This window comes from Catharus ustulatus, chromosome 5 (genome assembly GCF_009819885.2).
Source record: "Catharus ustulatus isolate bCatUst1 chromosome 5, bCatUst1.pri.v2, whole genome shotgun sequence".
Taxonomy (NCBI): domain Eukaryota; kingdom Metazoa; phylum Chordata; class Aves; order Passeriformes; family Turdidae; genus Catharus; species Catharus ustulatus.
Window position 1 is genome coordinate 49372882 of NC_046225.1, and position 19778 is coordinate 49392659.

The 19778-nt window shown below is 42.1% G+C and overlaps 2 protein-coding genes across 3 annotated transcripts in view; both read left to right on the forward strand.

Moving 5' to 3' along the window:
- The window catches only part of NFXL1 (nuclear transcription factor, X-box binding like 1), a 46692-nt gene extending 37271 nt beyond the window's left edge, over positions 1–9421 (forward strand). For both annotated transcript variants that reach the window (XM_033060922.2, XM_033060923.1), the window contains exons 21-22: positions 2680–2733; positions 7645–9421. In XM_033060922.2, the coding sequence (XP_032916813.1) occupies positions 2680–2733; positions 7645–7818 (228 nt within the window). In that variant the 3' untranslated portion in view covers positions 7819–9421. The remainder of the gene's footprint in view (positions 1–2679; positions 2734–7644) is intronic.
- Positions 9422–16128: 6707 nt separating this feature from the next.
- Positions 16129–19778, forward strand: part of LOC116996840 (atrial natriuretic peptide-converting enzyme-like) — a 44705-nt gene continuing 41055 nt past the window's right edge. The window contains exon 1 of the mRNA XM_033060862.1: positions 16129–16375. Coding sequence (XP_032916753.1) covers positions 16301–16375 — 75 coding nt within the window. The 5' untranslated portion in view covers positions 16129–16300. The remainder of the gene's footprint in view (positions 16376–19778) is intronic.

Genomic DNA, 19778 nt, shown 5'->3' on the forward strand with positions numbered 1-19778 from the left:
TCCCATTGGGAGATGCTCCAGCCAGGGGGAAGAGCCCAACATTTCTTACCAAAATAAAAACAGAGGTTTTGGGACACTAAGGTAGCCCCTTTCTCCACTGGACTCCAGAGGAAAACTGGATTTCTCCACATCACCACTGGATCTTTAGAGGGAAACTGCACCTTCTGCAGGAGCACTGCTTCAACTGAATCACATCTGTCACTGCAGGAGCGCTGCAACCACCATTTAATCAAACTGCTACCAACACCCTGCCTGACAGGGTGTCAGGTTGTACTCTGACTTTGTCAGGGTTTGGAGTTTGTTTCTTTTGTAGTACTGTATTTCTATTTTAATTTCCCTAGAAAAGAACTGTTATTCCTAATTCCCATATTTTTGCCTGAAAGCCCCTTGATTTCAAAATTATAATAATTTGGAGGGAGGGGTTTTACATTCTCCATTTCAAAGAGAAGCTTCTGCCTTTCTCAGCAGACACCTGTCCTCCAAACTAAAACAGCAACTTTTCAATCTTTGTCCATATATAAACCGCACCTGATTATAAACCGCACTTCAGGTTCGGACCAAAATTTTATTCAAAATGGTGTGGCTTATAATAATGAAATTACTGTATATGGAGTCCCTCTCTAAGCAAGGTGAGCTCTTATCATCAGTAAGACTGCATGAGCTGAGACCCAGCAGCATGTCTCAGTGTGGTGCAGTGTCAGTGCTGTTTGACAGCAGCAGATACTACTACCATTTTCTGGCCCTGATGTTGTAATCCACAGGGAGAAATGGTCTAATGCAGTGAGCAAATGGCTACAAGTTTCTCCTGTAAGCAATGCCACAGACATACTGGATGGCACAATCTAGCTATGTGTATACCTTCTCCTCAGAAGAATATGTATTTACTTGTTTTGGGATTTTTATATAACGTGATAAAGTTTTATTTAAATTTTTTCTAGGCACTTTTTTGAAGCCTGTGTTGACTTACTAAGCAAATGACATACTAGAATTGTCTCCTATTATTAGGTACTGATGAAAGTGATTTATTTACTGTTTAATGTGTCCACACTGGAAAAAAAAAAACTTGTTGAAAACTGCAGGTATTTACAAAGATAAATTAATTTCCACATTTGCAAAACACCTATTAATTTCTAAAACCGAAGTGCATTAATTCTTAATGAAACTTTTCATGTCTGGCACCTAGTGAGTAAGCACTTCTTAGTCAGTAGGTGCCTAGGAATTGAATGTGTCTTTTACTGTACATTTTATTAAAGAAATTGTCCTAGAAATGTTTTTCCATGCTGTGATTGTAATAGTTAAGGTTCCCTTTATCTGTATACATTATATCTGCATATTTTATACAAATATGACCACATCACTGTGAAAAAAAGTTTATCTGTTGCTCTTTTCCACATTTGAAGGTCACTTTTTCTTTTGTAGCTGAAGTTTTGCCATTAGATGGCAGTGAAAAACGAGGGGGCTCATTGTATAGCTTTTTGCACAGCAGACTTTCAGATTTCAGATGTGCATAGCTGAAAAGGTCCTTTACACACATTTCTAAAGAGACTCTGCCATTGTATCTTGATTAATGAAATTTTCAATAGTGCTTTTACAAATAAGGTTTAGTAATTTAAAAATTTGTCTGAAAACCTGAAAATAGGACTTTTGGTCTGCCCCTAGTGCCTGCTGTTTGAGCTGCAGTGTACTAAAGCATGAGCTAGTGCACTTTCTCCTTAGTTATCAAAAGGTCTTGAATTAGAAATTATAACCAATTCTACCTGTGCAAATATAGTATTCAGTAAACTGTTTTCATTGTTAGTATGCAAATTATGCAGCTACTAGGATCAAGATTTTTTTTCATTTCAAGTTATTAACAGGTTTTTACATCTAACTTTTCTAAGGTAGTGATTCAGTGACTGCAATGCTAAAAGCCTAAAAAAGGTGTAAGAAAAAGGGGCTATATAAACTTCTCACATATACTCTTTCTGTGGGAACTTAAGAGGGTAAGATGGTGTCTTTCTGTCTAATGGCCTTTGGATTTATCTCTTATTAGCATGCCTGGTTGTATTTCAGTTGACATAAACTTTTGGCATCTACAAATGTCCTGTAGCACTGAAATTCTAGATTTAGCCAAATACTCTGTGGGAGTAGAATACTTTCCTCTGTTGTGAGCCAACCTCCTGTTAAATTCATTTTATGCCTTTGCATTATGAAAAATAATTATTGATGTTTTATCCCTGTTTTGGCACCTGTGTACTCTTGAGGATTTGGTGTCCTGTTAGTCACCTGATGCATCCTAGTTATGTATCTCTTCAGATGGAAACCACTCCATCCTGTTGTCTTTTGTGTATTTTCAGGGTTCATATTTATTTGCTATTGTATGGCCAAAATAGAATGCAGGTGCTAAGATTCAAGTATGTGACATCTTTACATATTGACAATTTTCTCTGCACCATTTTTTTCTTAATACTTTCTATCATTTAATTGGCTTTCTTGAACATTGCAAAATATTTCTGTAGAATTATCAATTGTAACTCTCATGACTACTTTTTGTATGACTTTTGGATGGTAGAGCTCACATGATGGAAAGTGTGCGGGCTTTTGCTGAGAACCATTCTATAGGAGTATATATGACTCCTTAAGAAAATAGGTTTAGCTGCTGTTTACAACAGTTTATTACAACTTTGTGTGTCTGGACAGATAAAAGAAGCGGAAGCCAAAGCTGCTCTTGAAGAGGAGAAGCGAAGACAACAGGTATTAGCCTTTCTTCTTCCCCATCCACATCTTCCTCACCTTGTTCTTCTTAGTAAATAATGTAATTTACATGCAATTAAAGATGTATGGGTTTTAATGTGATATGCACAGTCATTCTTGTAGGCTGTTACCATACTCTGTATTCTGTAAATTATTTACAATAGTTGAGGCCACATTTTCCCAAACAATTTTCATAATTTTGTGCAAAATGGTAACTTCGTATTACTACAACTTTGTATAATGTAATTTATTTTTAAAATACTAAGTACGCCTTATTTTAATCAAACACTTGTTACAGCATAAACACCACAGAATACTGAATAGCTTCTGCAAGATTTAAATCTTGGGTGAAGTTCCCCTTCTCCCTCCTATCATGAAAGAGCAAGGACAACTAGATCAGTCTTTGTCCTTCAAGGTTTCTGGGGTGGAGGGGAAATGTGTATTTAATGTAATATTTGTTGGTGGTGAGGGTGTGTGATTGGCATTGTAATCCACAAAGCTGCTGTGCCAGCTGCCTGGAGGTGCTGATATTAATCACATTCAGGCAAACACTGTAATCTCAGTTGGTGGTGATGGCTAGGTCAGGTTTGTCATCTGGAGTCTGCCTGCCTTCCAGCCAGTTCATGCATGCGTGCCTGTGCCTGAATGAGCATTTGACACCAAATCATATTCCATGTCCAGTATGTGCCTTCTGACTCCTTTTACTCATTTATCGTAGCATCTATGTATTTATCTTACACTTGTATTTTCACCTGCGTGTCACACTCTGTTTTTGTCAGGGATCAGTGGCTTACTCCCTTCTCGAAAGGGGGCAAGTGAAGCTTACAGAGCTGATCTGCTTGTGCTATTTCTCCAGTTGCATTAGGATAGACAGTTTCTCTGTGGGTCACAACTTCTCTTATACACACTTTGTAAGTTCTCTAAGCAATTAATGAAAATGTTACATCTAAAATGCTCTGGCAAGCCATGTTTTTGTTTGTCAGAGTGGAGCCTTGCACATCCTGCAAGAAAAGATGGTTATGCATCTGTTGTCCAGAGCACGAGGCACTGTTTTGTGATCATCCTGCAATGTTTATTGCAACATTCATATTTCAGCTGTCTACAGTACTGAGCACATATTCCCTCATGTAACTCCTAGACAGTTCACCTAATTCTTCTTGTTCTCTATGCTGACCCTGAAAATGTTACTTCTGGCATATAGGTCAGGAAGTGTAACTTACAGATTGAGCAAATTGAAACAAATTGAGCAGAGGAAATATGTAGGTGTTGGTCCTGCAAGCTATGTACTGAAGTGTGTTAATGGGCATTTAAACTTGTAAAGCACATGCTTACAGTCCTAGAGCTAGAAAGCCAAAGTTGCTGATGTTTGCCTTGCACCGAGTGTTTTCATGTGTTCCAGAAGACATCTCACCCAAATACTAATCATTTGTGCTCAAAATCACTTAACTTACAGTCCCTCTAGTAAAGCCTCGAAGGAGACTCCTTTGAAACAGTAGCAGATTCACTCTACCGACACAGTGTGCTGGATTTTGACTGGGTTCTTCAGCAGTGATTGTTTCTCTCTAGTCACACCACCATTGCTTTCTATTTGTACGTTCTCTCAAGTCTCACATTTCCAGCCCAACAGTAGTGACTTTATGCACTATATGGCAACTACTCCTACATTTGTGTTTTGTGATGGATGCAACTTCAGGGATAGAAAACTTCACCTATACATAATGAAATCTAATAAAGGTTAATTAAGAGTTGTTAGTGCATTAGGAAACAGTAAAAAAAAAAGGACAAAACAAATTGTAAAAAAAAGGAACAGCTGTAACTAATAAATAGGCTCTAGAACAGCATAAAAGTACTAACTTCAACTAGTGCAGCCTTTTTATGTAACATTGGTTCCCATCCAGTTAAAACTCATAATGTACCATCTCTTGATGGAAATAGGAGGACTCGTAGGTTGTTGGGTCACATTAAGAGTATATTTTTGAGTGTACTCCCTTCTGACAAAAGCTTGCATCTTGTACTACCTTGTTCAATGTCATAAGCACATTTTTTAGAGACTGTTCATCTGTTAATCACAGTTTCTTCAACCTATTTTAATTAATACTTCATTAGATGTTTTATGTAAAATTAGTGCTCTAGTAAGTCTGTGCATTTATATTTTGGTATTTGTTGTATTTGGTAGCAACTTTTGCTAATACCATTTACAGATGGAATCACTTGTTTCTTAGTGGAAGAGATGGCTTGGCTAGGCTTCTTGTCATGGCCCTAGCAGCCAAACTTGCCCTCTGCTTCTAATTCAGAGGCACTCTGTGAGGCCAGGATTTTCACAATTGCTAGAGGTGGAAAAAAGATCAGTGCTTTGATTATTTAACAATACAGACCAAGCTCTCTCTGTCCCTTTCCATTGTAAAAGATTTGGTTAAATTTTCAAGCTGTTTAGAGCTTCAGTACTGGAAGTTAGGGTCTTGAACTGAAGTGCAATTTACTGAGTTGTATGAAAGATGTTATTTCCCTTTTTTGTTACAAAGAAAAATTTTAACAGATCCTTAGAAGTTAAAAAGTCAAGTGTTCCCCTTCCCTATTAATTAAAATATATCCTCACTTTAAGAATATACACTTTGTCACTGTTATTTGCATTCATTTAGCTACATTTTCCCATGGGAATGCTCCTCCTTTCAGTGCAGGAAGAATATAGTGAATAACACGTGAAAGAACAAAATCCAGTGCCTGAGAAACACTGAACTTAGATGTTTTGAGTATACAGTTTAAATAAATCTGTTTCATTTTAATTTTGTTACATTTATATACAAGGAAGTTAGGTTCTTACCTAAATAAAAACCCTAGGCTTGTTTAGCTTGAAAAGTTAAGCTTGTTTGAAGACTGGGTACAACCATGACTTCACAGTCACTAAGGTGACACTTCGGGCATGTGACAGTTACACAAAATCTGTAGGTAACTTTTCAAGGGTAGTGATGGCTTCTCTCTCATATTCTGTGCCTACAAGTCTTTTTTTGTTCTGTAGTTTGTTTGGTTTTTTAAATTATGTACTTACTTTTAGACAAATTTTTGTAGAGTTCACTAGGAAAGCAATTCAATAGCTATTACATGATTTTGTTTGAAGCCTGTATTTTAGTTTGACTATTGCAATTCATAGAGCTTTCTGCTTTTAAAATGTACCAATCACAAGTGTATAGTAACTGGAGAAGCCCCAAATTTTACTGAAGTGTCCGTCTAAAATGATATACTGCCATGTTGTTTACAAAACCATAAGAACTCTGCCCTTGCCTCCAGAGTTGGGATTTTGAAAAACTGTTTCATTAAAATGCTTTGCTTTTCTAAGGAAGGATTAGCTACTTGAGAGTAATCTTGTTTCAAATAAGCTGTGACTTTGAACTCTTCTCCCATGTCATCAGAGAAGTGCCAACAATTTCTGCCTTTATTAGGTACAAAGGAATAGACATCAAAATAGTTTCCCTTTCTCCTGCTAATGGTGTTATCTGGCACAGGAAGGGAAGAGCTGTTTTGTGAAGCTCTGACAAATATTTGCTGTCAGTGGAGGAAGACCAGACATCAGGCAACCTTGAGTTCTGAGGGAAAATTTTATTTACTGAAGTACTACTCTGTCCATTTCCCAAAACAGTCTTTTTCTTGTACTTTTTAATGCACCTACTATATTGTCTTAGTCCCTCTTCCTGGCAGCACTGCAGTTGTAGTCACATATTTATTTCCTTTCATGGCCAGGCTTTGTCTCTGTTCACGATCCATGATTCCTCTGCTTCAGCTCAGTCTTGCGCCTTTTGCCCAGCCAGTCCTGTCTTGCTGTGCTCTGCTACTCCCATCTCTTTTTCCCTTTCATTCCATCTGGTTTCTCTGCTCCCTAGTGCCTTGTGCCATGTTTTCTCTAGTACCTAACAACTTGACCAAAAATCCAGGCAACCATTAGTATTTGTCTGTTTTTAGTCTGTCTCAGGTCTTTAGAGCATCTCTTCTAATTTTGCTAGCAATTAGATGCCTTGTCATTGGAGCCCCATTCTAGTCTATACTCTTTGTTCTAGGCTGTCTAGTTCCAGTTTTATTTCAGCTTTGTATTCAAATGAGTACAAAAAACTCAAATGAGTTTTCTGTATTCTGTGTTCTCTTGATGTTCTTTTAAAAACATGTGGAGGAGGATGAGGAACAGGGATCAGAGATCCTATTTTTTTTCCAGACAGCACCCTAAAACTGCCATTTTTTGTTGAAAGCTTGGCATTCTTACTTTTGCAGTTGTTTTGCTCCATTTTTGGGCTTATAGGTGTGTGCGTCTTGTTGGAGGATATTATATACCTCTTACAGTCATGAGAGTGAATAAATGTTCAAGTTATAACACTTAAAAAATGGAATGTTTTGTGGGTATCTAGGATTATAGCAATTAGTCTAAAATGTAGTGAGCATGCAAATATAACGACTTGAGGGGAATAGCACAGATTTTTAGTTACTTATGATTTTATTAATTTTTGGCATAGTGCGTCTTTATTAGGAGGAAATGTCTTTGAAGGTTTCAACCTATACCCTTACAGAAGTTCGTAAAATAGCTTAAATGCAAGTGTGTTTTTTAATAGGAAAAAAAAGTATTCTTAACATATTTAATGGAAATAAAAATCTTATTTTAGCTCAATATATTCAGTCTGAGTTAAAAAACTGAACATGCAAAACTTCAGCTGGCTGCATTTTTGGCAATGTTTTTATAGGAAACTAAACAATGGTTTAATACTTGAAAGCAATGTGCTTTGTACCTGTGGGATGCAGTGCTACCAACTCGTCTTTGAGATGTGTAACTATTCTATTAAATGTCATTTGGTAATGTTACTTAAAACCTTCACATTTCCTTTTTTTAAATTCTGACATAAATGTCAACTGCTTGTGGTTCTCTTTATTTAGGCTGAACTGGAAGCTTTTGAAAACAGATTAAAAGGACGAAGAAAGAATAAGAGAAGAAAGGATGAGGTAGAAGTTGAACAATCATCATGGCAAAAGTACAAGAACCTTATTATGCTGCCAGTGTTCGGAGTTGCTGTTGTGATGGTTGCATGGCTCATGGTCTACAATGACTGAAAACAACTCAATATTTCATATACCTCAGTTGGACTTTAGGTAGCTGTTATTCCTAGAATGTTAGTCTGTGTGTAACAGAACTTAATAAGTATAGGTTATATATGTATACTATTTGCTAAGAGAAATGCAGAGGAGGGAAGAAATGTCACTTTTTGTGTTATTGCATACACAGCACAAAACTGAACTCAGACACTGAAAGTAATAGTAGATTCTAGTCTACACTGAAGTGCTGATAGTTTGAACTGAGATTTGTTAACATCTCTTCTATTAGTAATGTTATTTTTCCTTGTCTCCATTTCATAATATTAAGAATAGCTTAGTATAAAATGCTTTATTGAGTATGTTTCCTATAAAATCAGCTTAGTGGTTTATTGAAGGTTATGCTAATCTTTATGTTGTATCACACAATAGTTTCTGTGCTTCACGCCAGTTTTAATTATGACAACTAACAGGGGACCTTGGGTCACTTAGGCTTGAATATTCTGGGGCATATTCAGAGTTTTGTTCAGATAAAGGAAAATATGAACTGTCTTTCAATTCAGCTATATCACAAAACAGTGCCCCCCACCCCTCTTACAAACTGTGGGGTTTTCTTTTTTGTTTCACCCCGCCCCTTCCCACCCTTGTTTCCTCAATACTCAAGTAACTGAAACATTCCTTTAGTGGCCAGATACACATGCTGAACATAGATGTGAAGAAATTTCAGGGTACAGAGGTGCATTCTCACTGTTGCCCCAGTTGCCAACAGCAGAAAAACAATTTGGAATGAATATGAATATCAAGGGACTATTTGTATGGATAAATGCCAGAGTTGGGTATTTGCACAGGTATGCAAAATTGTAATTGGATAGCGTAATAATACAGTTATATGATATTCTGAAGCCATCTGGATGGTGCTTGGAAGTCACATTTAAACCATCTAGCTAAACTTCTAAATGTTTAAATATTTTCTTACTGACAGTTTTGAATATCTTGCTTTATGTTATCAGTATTGGTTGATAGAACTGGAAGGTTTTTATCTGGCTTTGGAATTGTCAGAGAAGCTATGTAGTCTCAGATGAGAGACTGCAAGTTAAATTCAGGAATGGAGAAATCAGAAAACTGAATTTTTAAACCTCTGCTACAAACTTTTTATTGATATTTGAGCATTGCAGGTTACTGCAAAGTGATTACAAGCTCCTGCAAAAAAAGTAGTGCATAGCCAACAGGTATTAGTATTATGCCCTTGTAATTCAGGCATATAATTTCATCACAAATCCTGCAAAAACAATGGGACTATTCGTATGAGTTAGTAGAAAATGTTGCAGTTTGCTTAAAAGCTCTTTTGATTTAACAGATATCTAATTGTAATTCTCATTTAGCAGCAAGAAAATAAAATAGAAAAGCTGGAAAAAGGCAGAAGCGTTTGATTATCTTGACTAAGAAAACTGGGATAAAATCAGTTTCTTTTCAATTTTTCACAGAAGTTTGGTGAATGAGGAGAAAGGTGGGAAAAACTTGGCAATATTTTGTATGGATCGATGCTATTTTATAGTACAGTAATTTCACAATTATAAACCACACCTGATTATAAGCCGCACTTCCGGGTGTCGGCAACGTTTTGTTCTTCATCCATATATAAACTGCACCGGATTATTATAAACTGCACTTTCGTTTGCAGTGAGGATGCTTGCGCAACTTTCACAAAGTTGCCAATTAGTAACAGAATTGCAGGATCACGGGGTTTACTGGCAGGTGCTGACCTTGGAAACATTATTTCCAAGCAAAAAAAGACACAGACAATAGCTGTGGCAGCATACCCTGCAAGCTTTATTTACAAGCGGAAAAAGATACGAACAATAGTGTGGTCATTTTGCAAGCATTTCCAACAGATCCGCGTTGCCTTTAAACAGCCGCTCAGCTGGGCAGCCACACAGCCGCACAAGACTGAAAACACTGAAAAGAATACAGAGAAATATCACGCACTTTGATCAAACTTTTAAACAGCTTCATTTTTGATTCATCAGCCACTTCATCAGCGGCTTCGTCTTCCATGAAACCTTCGAACTCTTCGTCCTCCCTATCGGAAATTAGCAGTTGGGCAATGGGGGCATCCAGCAAACCCAAACCCGTATCGCCCGTATTTTCACCGTCAGTCATCAGTTTCAGTACTCTCGATGCCGTCGCTGGTCAGTCCAGGAATGATGTCGACCCTCGCAAACCCTTGGACGATAGTTGTGGCGGTTACTTTACCCCAGGCATCCAGTATCCACAGGCACACAGTAGCATAACTTGCCTGGTGTAGCCTCCTGGTGTTTGTGAAGGAGTGTTCTTCTACCATCCAGTTTTCCCACAGAAGTCGCAGTTTTGCCTTGAAGGAACGAATAATGCTTATGTCCAGTGATTACACTTCTTTGGTCAAACCACCCGGTATTACAGCAAGCTCTGAGTTCATCTTTTTCACCATGGCTTTCACACTTTGGGTTTTGTGGGCACGCATGGAATCGAAAATCAGCAGTCCCGGCAACAGATGAAAGAAACTATCTGGTCTGCGAGCATAAACTTCCGTTAGCCAAGTCCTCATTACCTGTTCATCCATCTAGCCTTTTGGATTCACTGCAACAACTATTCCCTTTGGAAATTTGGCTTTAGGCAACGTTTTTCTTTTTAAGATTACCAGTGGGTGTAATTTCTGCCCATATGACAAAACGCTGAGGATGACTGTAAACGATGTCTTTTCGCTCCCTGTGGTTCATATTGGTACCATCGATGTTCCGGTTCTCTCCACGGTTCGCGTCAGCGGCATATCGAATGTCAGGGGGACTTCATTCATGTTGATTATGCAATGTGGCTGTATATTTTTTCCAGAGATCATACTCTGGAAGGTGGCTAACTTTTCCTCGTAGTCTGCCGGAAACTGCTGAGACACCGTGGTCCTTGTACAGATAGAGAGCTGCCATCGTTTAGTGAAACAGAAGCACCAAGACGGTCCTGCTTTAAATTCTTCTATATGCAATTCATTTGCAATCGCTTTGGCTTGTACCTGAACGGCGACAGTTGATAAGCTTCGGCCAGCTGCCCTTTGCTCAGAGATCCAGCGGTCACGTCTGTCTTCCAGCCCTGGCCACCTTGCTTTGCTGCTGCGGACTTTGTCTTTCTTGTAAGACGAAGTTCATCTTCCTGCTTTGTCCATCTTTGTACCATGAATTCATTAATGCTGAATTCTCTAGCTGCAGATCTATTCCCATGTTCTTTGCATGGTCAATTGCTTTCAATTTAAACTCTACATCGTAAGCTAGTCTCCTTTCTGTAGCCATTTCCGAGGTAACTCACCCCGTTAACAACCCCCGCCCTGCCAGTAACACCATCATCCACGGGCAGGCAAGAAGCTGTTCTCTGATTGGTTTATCGTCTGAACAACGGAAGATCATGGATTTCAACCCATTTTTGCTTGGGACAGGACCGGCACGGTACAAGGTAAGGGTAGATCTCTGAACTTTGTCCATATATTGGCCATTCCGGATTACAAGCTGCACTTCCAGGTTCGGACCAAAATTTTAGTCAAAATGGTGCGGCTTATAATCGTGAAATTAAATTGACATTTTAGAGATGCATATTAGTTATGCGTCACATCATTGGTTTTTAAAGTTGTAGAATTAATTGAAATTACACTATGTAAAGTTGCATCTCCATTTAATTTCTTATTTTCTAGTATAAAAAGAAAACAATGTTTCATATTGTTGCTTTAACTTTTTTCTATCATATTAACTCCTAGAAGATAATTTCAGATACAAGTATGTTTTCTTAACAGAGTGAGGTGATGCTATTGTGTGCCTGCATATGTCAGTAACTCTTCTGTCGCCAAAGGAAAATGAGAGATATTTTTGTTCAGATGAAGTAAAATGTGATGGGTTATCCAAAAATACAAAAAACATACCTTTCTGGCCAAAATATGGAAATCAACATGAATGAGAACATTGTGGAAACAGCTTCTGTCTTGCATGACTATCACTAATTTTTCTATTTACTGCTAGCTTTACAATAAGTCCAATGGAAAGTTTATCCTTGCTTCTACAGCAAGGAGAAGAAACCTCTCTCTAACGAGTTATACTAATTAACTGCACTTGTTATATGTTTGAAGAAGTTCTTAGTATTCTTTTCTGCATATTTGTGGGAAATACTGGAGAGGAAAAGGCTTCTCATTGATCATCTTCGGGAAAGGTTGCCACGCTTTTTTTACTATACAAATTCATTCTGTTCATACAAAGGTATGTGTGTGTGAGTGGGCATATTCCCTTCCTTAAAAGATTTGTATCTCTTCTGAACCTTGCTTGTGCAAGGCATACCTATTTTTGAAATTTTATTCAAAATAGTTCTGTATATCTTATCCAGCCATCTGAGTCATTTGTACTCTGTTGGTCTGCCTGCTGAACCAGATATTTATTTCTTGGCGTTAAAAAAAATTGTGGGGGTTCGAGCAATCTGCAGTTTAATAAATCACTAGGGTTTTTTTGTTTATTTAAAATATTTTTATAGTTAATACTTTGCCTTTGATTGGAGCTGTGTGTTGTCAACAACCTTTGAAGTAAAAGGTATAGATAAAATCACCCTTTATTCAATATTAATGAAAGATGGTATTTTTAGAAAAGGAGTTTTGAACTAAAGGTAGGGCTTGTTAGCAATTTATATGTCATGTACTGTTACATAATGTAATGAGCAAATATTTTTAATGTTAACCAAAAAAAATGCATAGTGATCAATATACGTTAAAACAAATTATATAATCTGACCTGCTGTTGAAGGGAAATTGCAGTGATAGAAGCCTGGTGATGACTTAACATGAAGAAATTTAGCTGTGTGTGAAATGAAAAAAAACTTGGGGCTTTTCCTGATTCTGAATGCATTGTGGTAAAAATTTTATCCTTCACTGAACCAAGGTTCTTAGAACTGGTCAGTATGTTTTGGGATTGGAAACTCTTAGGGCAAGTTTTTTTCCCTGTAACAATATCAAAATCCATTGTGTGTGTTAATTTAATGTAAAAATCAAGTCAGACAATAAATGTATCAAAACCAACTTGAAAAACTGTTTGTTCTCAAGGACTGGTGTCATGCAGCAGCAAACTTCCCAGGTAATAATGACTGACATACTGCAGCCCAAGTTTTAGGTATGCTTTTTGCCCCCTTCTCCGGCAGTGATAGTTCTTACTTTTCAGATTAATGCTGGAATTATGTAATTGTGTGCCTTCATGTTACTGCTCTGATGAAATTGGGAGAATGGGTTGGGGAAGTTGTATAAGATGAAACAAATGGGAGCGGACTTTGTATTTGGCCTCACAGGGAGAAATATAGCTGATTTATTAGACATTTGTGCTGAACTTAACTTCTAGAGAAGGAAATGTTGCTAAGCAGATAGCACCAAAATTTGTTCATAAAAGCATCTATGTTTGGTTGTGGCTTTAAAGCAGTGAACTGAGTTTATAATCTCAGCAGTAGTTCAGGCTCCAAAACATATCTGCCCTGTGCCAGCTTTCTCTGAGTGATGAGCTTGTGTGTTGTGAGATTAGAACACAGAGATGCTTAGTCTGAAGTGTGTTCCAGTGCCAGGCAGTGGAAGGCAGCTGCCCTGTGTGTGGCAAATGTTTTCAGGTGTGTGCTTTAGGGTGAAGCATTCCTTTCTGGACAGTTCATCTGTGACCCTGTCCTCATTTTCATTTTAGTTTGGATGTCCCTCTTCTGTTTTGGTTTCATCCTGTTACCAGTTGTTATCTATGAGCATTTCAATTGCTCTCTTTTCTTGCTTCATGAATATGTTTGTATTCCTGTCTGCCATTATTCAAGTAAATTAGTCAGTTGCTCTAGAGAATTGGAAAATTAAGAACCTGTAGTGTCTTGTATTTCCAATGAAAGAAACGCAAGATAAAAATTAGGGAAAAAAATCAAATTAAGGCAAACTAATTATAAGATAATGGGATATGCTGCTTTCCACAAAGATGGAAAGATGATTAGATGATAATGAATTATTTGAACACTGTACATATGCCATGCTACCAGAAAACAAGTCTGTGGTGCGGATAGTGTATGAATATGGACTGTGATACTGATAAAACTCAGCTGTAAGGCAGGCTAAACAGCAGCTGTGTAGAAATAAGTCATACTCTGAGGGAGCTGTGGCTTGATTTAACCAAGCATTATTTAAGCTAAATAATTGTTGCTCCTGCAGTGATTCCCATAAAATCACCAACAAAACCAGAACTCAGGCTTTCTCTGTGTGCTGCTGAATCTTGTGAAACTCCAGTTTAAGTGGCTCTCGTGTTGGAGGAAAAGACTATTAGCAATCAAGACTGACTTGGAGTTTGGAATTCACAGTTCTCCAGCTGAAGCCATCCTCACCCAAGGCCAAGCTGGCTTTGCAGTCTGAGTCGTGTACTCACCTCTTAGATACAAATTTTCATTTATTGTTATTGGAATTTTTGACAGGGATACCTAATCTCTGTAATGAATCACAAATTATGCTTTGATTCCTGCATTACAGCACAAAATATTTGTGGTTTTACATTAAGCAATATGCTTAAATGGCCTTGCTTCTCTTTCCATGCTTTTCCTATTTTTTGTGCAATTGTTTTAAAACCACCACTGTTTTCCTCTGGATTCTGGAGGTTGGTATGGAAGTGTTTGGTTGGTTGGGTAAAAAGTGCAGCACTGAATTACCGTGAGCAGAAGCCTCTTAAGTACACTGGCACTCCAGAAGCACAGAACACTGCATGGTAATGTTTACACACAAAGCAACAGGGCCTAAATCTGAAGGTATGGAAAAGAAACAGGGGGGGGGGGGGGGGAAAGCTAAGAAGTGTTCATCTTATTATTTATATATAAACACATATAATACCATGTGTTTCTATTTAAAAATACACACTTATGAGGAGTATCACTGTCACTTGTCAAGAGCTGAAAGCTGTATTCAAAGGTGGTGGTTCACCTTTTCTTGGGTGTTTTCTGATTTCACATTTTGAATGATAGCACTTAAGAAGCACTAATTCAAGCACAGTAAAAACTGGAAGCCTTTCTGATTTACAGCTGTCATCTCAGAATGCAGCTGCAGTGCCAGTGACATCTTTCTGTGACTCTTGGAAGGGTCCTGAACTGTTTCTATTCTGGTAGCACACACTTCTGCCCATTTTGTGCTCATTGTTTTGCCTTTTCTCTTGTTGACCTTATCATTCTTGGATAGTATTGGTGAGCTCTGTTGTGTGCACAGATCGGGGCTTCAATCAGACTTGACATCTTTGAATACAAATACAGGGCAAGGGGACAAATAGATTAAATGCAGGTCTTGAAAGCTGTTATCTCATGGGGGTAGGACATTTGCTCTGTCATTTGCAGCTTCAGGCGGCACTTGGCTTTTGGCATAAGAACTTTGCTTCAACAGATATGCAACAACCAGCACATCCCTCCAGCTCCAGATCTTTGGGGCCGGTCAGGACCAGGACCGGCGCGAGTAAAAGGGATGACATCGTCGGGTTGCCGCTGTTCTGCGTAGCGCTTCCTCGCAAGGCCGGGACGGGGCACGGCAGGCTTGTCGGGGGCTAGGACCGGAGCCTTCCTGCGGGGAAGAAGCTGGGGAAACCTGTCGTTGGCTCCGTGAGTTCCTCCTGCCGGAGCTCCTTCCCCTCCGCTTCTGTGGTGCCAGCGCCTTTCAGCTCTCTTTGGAGCCTTAGAGGCTGGGCTGCGACAGCCAGCCTCTGTGCCACAGAGGAAGCGTTGCAGTCCCTGCAGGAGCGAAACTCTCCGTCCCCGGGCTGAAAGGAAAGCCTTTGCCTGACCGTAATGTAAAATAAAGTGCAGGGAAGTCCACCCGGGAACCGCGGATGAAGGAAGGAACCTGGGAGTTTGGCCATGCTTGCTAAGCTCCGCTCTGAACTCCGTGCGTCGACTCGGTGGGCCGAGAGCGCTTGCAGGTCCGTGCGCTGGACTGGCTCCGGATCGCTTCAGCCGCAAGTGCGCGTCCGGGCGGCCCGGGGGCCAGGGCGCGGCGGAGCCCCGGTGAGCCAGGGTAAGGGGTGTGAGGGGCGAGCTCCGCGGATTCTGGCCCCTTATATCATCACTGACTCAGGCTGGTCTTGCTACCTCAAGCCCTTCGCACCGTGACGAGGCGTCCCTTTACCGGATGGGGGGGAGGGGGGGGGGCTCAAAGGCTGTGCCCACTCCATCCGCCCTCCCTGGGGGACGGCTTTAGGGCGAAATTAGCAAGTGGGCTGTCTCTCAGCTTGTCCCTAAGGGGTAGAGCCTTGTGTGCGAAAGGGGTGGGGATGTGGCTCTTTCTCGCGGAGGTTTATTATTATTGGGTGGAGGAACGGGGAGGGGGAGTCTGCAGAGCAGACAAAATGCGAAGCCCTCCCCGCAAGTGTGTCTGTGCGGGAGGAGGGTGTACGCAGTTCGTTAGAGACCGAGGTAGAGAAGGGTGAAGGGGCGGCCAAAGTGGAGAGGGGTCAGCAGCAGCCACAGCATGCTCTCCACGCAACAGTTCCCTGCCCTGCCTACGGAGGAGGAGCGCTACCGGCAGGTCCTCTCCGCCAGCCGGGTAAGGCGAACCTCGGGGCGCTCCCCTTCTCCAGGGGGCCGCCTGGAACCGGGGGCTGGGCGGGCGCTGGCTCGGCCGCTTGGCGACCCCCGGGCTGCGGGCGGGGGCAGCGCGCTCAGGGGCCAGCGGGCCGGCCCAGCGAGCAATTGCAGTACGTGGCGCACAACCTGCGCTGCCGCCGCGGGGCTGAGCGGCGGGTTGTCGGGCAAGCGAAGAAGGGGCAACCCCCTCTCCGAGCCCGCCGAGCTGTTGTAGCGAGAGCGGACCCGTGGCTCGCAGGCAGGGACGGGGCCGTGTCCCCCGGAGGCGCGGCCTGGGGGGACGGACGGACGGCCGGGGACAAGTGACCGCCTGCGCCCCACCTGCTGCCATGGGGCCGTCCCGGAGTGCTCTTGTGTGGAAACTTGCGGGGATGCGCTGGGGACGGCCGTTCAGAGGCGCGGGATGCAGGTGAGCCGCAGCCAAGGCTCGCTGTAGGAGAGCCGAGCGACGCCCTTGCCCCGGTTTTCTCACCGAGCGCCGAGGATCAGCGGGGCTGCTGTGCCCGGTAAATGCTCTGCCCTGGAAGGAGCGGGGAGGAGTTGGCCGAACCCGACGACAACAGGTCCGGCCAGGATCTGCAGGAGCAAAGTTTGGGCTTTACCTCTGGCGGGGCTGTCCTGGCCGCTCCATCAGCGGCCGGGCTCCCGAGGAGCCGATGCACCGTGACCCCGGCGCGGTAGTTGTCCCCCGGCATCAGCGGGAGCTGGCTGTACCCTTAGGTCGGTGCACCCTGGGGTCGGGTGCAGGGAGCCAGCCCACCGCTGTCCGGCGGGATGGTACCGCTGCCGCTACCACCCACGGAAAGAGGTTATCCTATACAGGAGTGGGCACTTAATCCCTCCAGGGAGAGCCAGTCTATGTGACTGCAGGTGTCCGAAGGGGATAGCGCGGGTGCGGGCAGCCTCCCAGCACACACGTGTGGGGAGGGATGAGGGGGTCTGCCCTTCTGGGAGAGGCTGCATAAGAGGGGGCGAGAGGGAACTTGCAGGAGGTGGCTGCTGGGCTAGTGCGAACTGGCAGGGTGGGCCCCCTCAGCCTGCCCTTCCCTCGGCCGGCCGGGGCGCAGGTGTGTCCCCAGTGTCGCGGCTGTCCCCATTGTCGGGACGCGGTGGCGCTGCTAGAGTGGCAGCGCGGCGGGGCCCGCAGCCCTACAGCGGGGCCGGTGCGGAGCCCAGGCGGGAGAGCGGGAGCGCTCGCAGGGAGGGACCGGCTGCCCGCGCCCGCTCCGCCGCCGGCAGAGACCGGCCAGGGCCGCGCAGGGGTGCTGAGACTGATGCGTGGCACTTGTGGAGAGGGCGATGGAGCTTCCCCCGCTGTCACACCGAAATGGCACAGCAGGGGTTTCACGAGTGTATAAACCCGGCTATATACTTGAGTAGTGTCATTGCTCCACTTGATCTAAAATGCAGAATGCTTGGATGCATTTCATGGCAGGCGATTAATTAATTAACTTAAATTACTACGAGTCTGGTTGAGACAATGAAATTCTGAAGTGAAATGAAATATCTAGGGCTTCTAATGCATTCACGGGATCTCTTGGGAAGTTTTGGCTTTCAGCAATAAGAATATGGCAGTGGATTTTTCCATATGGCTATGTACACCCTTCCTGCATTCCTAAAAGATGGACCAGTCAGCAGGATTAAATTCTTTTGTTTGTTTTTGTAATGGATTCTCTAGCTGGAGATCTCTGTTAAGAGCTGCTTGGGTACTGTGGCACATAGATGAATGAATGCATCACTGAGATAGTCCAAACAACTAAACAGTTGTAACACAAGAAATTGGAGAACTGCTCTACCCATGTCCTTACAAAAGCTAGTGGCATCTGCAGAGGACTTTGGACATCTGTACTCTGATGAAGGATGGGGAATCTTTCAGGTGAACAAGGGTATCCTAAACAGTGTTCAAACCTCTTTTAGAAATTACATGTTCATAATTTTTTTTCCCTCCTCCAAAGGCCATTTGTGAAGATCCAACCCTACATATAATCCTCACTCAGCATGCATTTTGAAGGAAACCACCAGCACTTATTTTCCCGAGAAGGCTCTTGTGTCGGTGAGCCAGTCAGCACAGCATGCTTTCTCATTTTAGAGGGGTTTGCTCTTAGTATCTTATGAGGCCATCAGGACAAAATACTGTTTTTCCTGAGTCTTTTGGAGCTGGAACTATAAAATACTGAAGACAACATTCACTTCCTTTCCACAACTGAGATAACTTGAGTGTCCAGTGAATTAAAGTACTGTATGTAGATGGTTTGAAATGTGTCATGATTGGAGGTGTTCTATAAAATGTGCACAGGGCAATTTTATATGTGTCTGTTATTTTTTGTCTGTTAATTGTGTATTAGATGATGTCTGCAGATACAAGTGAAATCCAGGACTGTTAACAGTGCCAGTAATTATTTTTAAATATGGGTTTGCTTGAATGTAGGAGTTGCCCTTTTTAAAAATTTTCCTTTTCCTGCTAAGCTGATATGCATGTTTAGGTCTTAGCACTCAGCTCCCTTGAGGAACATTACTGTCCTGGCATTATATTAAGTCCATATATTGCCAGACACATAATTTCTTGTCATTACTCACATAGCCAGACAAGGAATGTGTGCAGAGGCTGAGGTGGATAAGCACCTAGACAGAAATCTCATTTGTCAGAAGAAGAATGCTCCTTTCAGGAATGGTCCTTGAAGGTGGAACAGGCAGGGGAATGCTGGGATGGCTATATCTGGCAAAGAAACCCAGCAACTCTTGCTCAACTGCTCTAACCAACAAATGCTGAACCATAAACAAACTCGTTGTACACAAACAGGAAGACAACACTTCGAGTAGGGTGGCTAAGTGGGTGTTTGAGCTCTGTGAATCTTTGCCATGCTGAGGCGCAGCAGATTCAGGTCATCCTAGTCCAAGAGACACAATGTAAGCACTACTGGCATTTCTTTAAGGGGTAGGAGCTGTGGCTTTGACCTCACTTGCACCAGGAGGCCCTGGGTACCACGTCATCTGCTTTCAGGCTGAACAGACCATGCAATTAGGCAGTTACATACAATGACACTATCTCCTAGTGTGGCCAGACTTTAAAAGATGGTGGTTATAGCTACATTGTGTGGGAAGAGTCCTGTCAGCGTGTCAGGTATCCTTAGCAAATGCTTACAAGGCCAGATGAATGTCTTGTTTCTGAATGCCAGCCAGGGTTTGGCAGGGGCGGATGTCAGGCACTTGCACAGGGCAGTTTTAGTCTTGCACATGCAGCTTAGGCTCTTCCAAATGTGGCTGCCAGACACCTCCTGATATTTAAATGCCTTCAGGATGAAGCAGCTAAGTGAGCAGCAGGGGTTGAGGGGAGCAGTCTGGTTACAGTTTGCAATACTGAT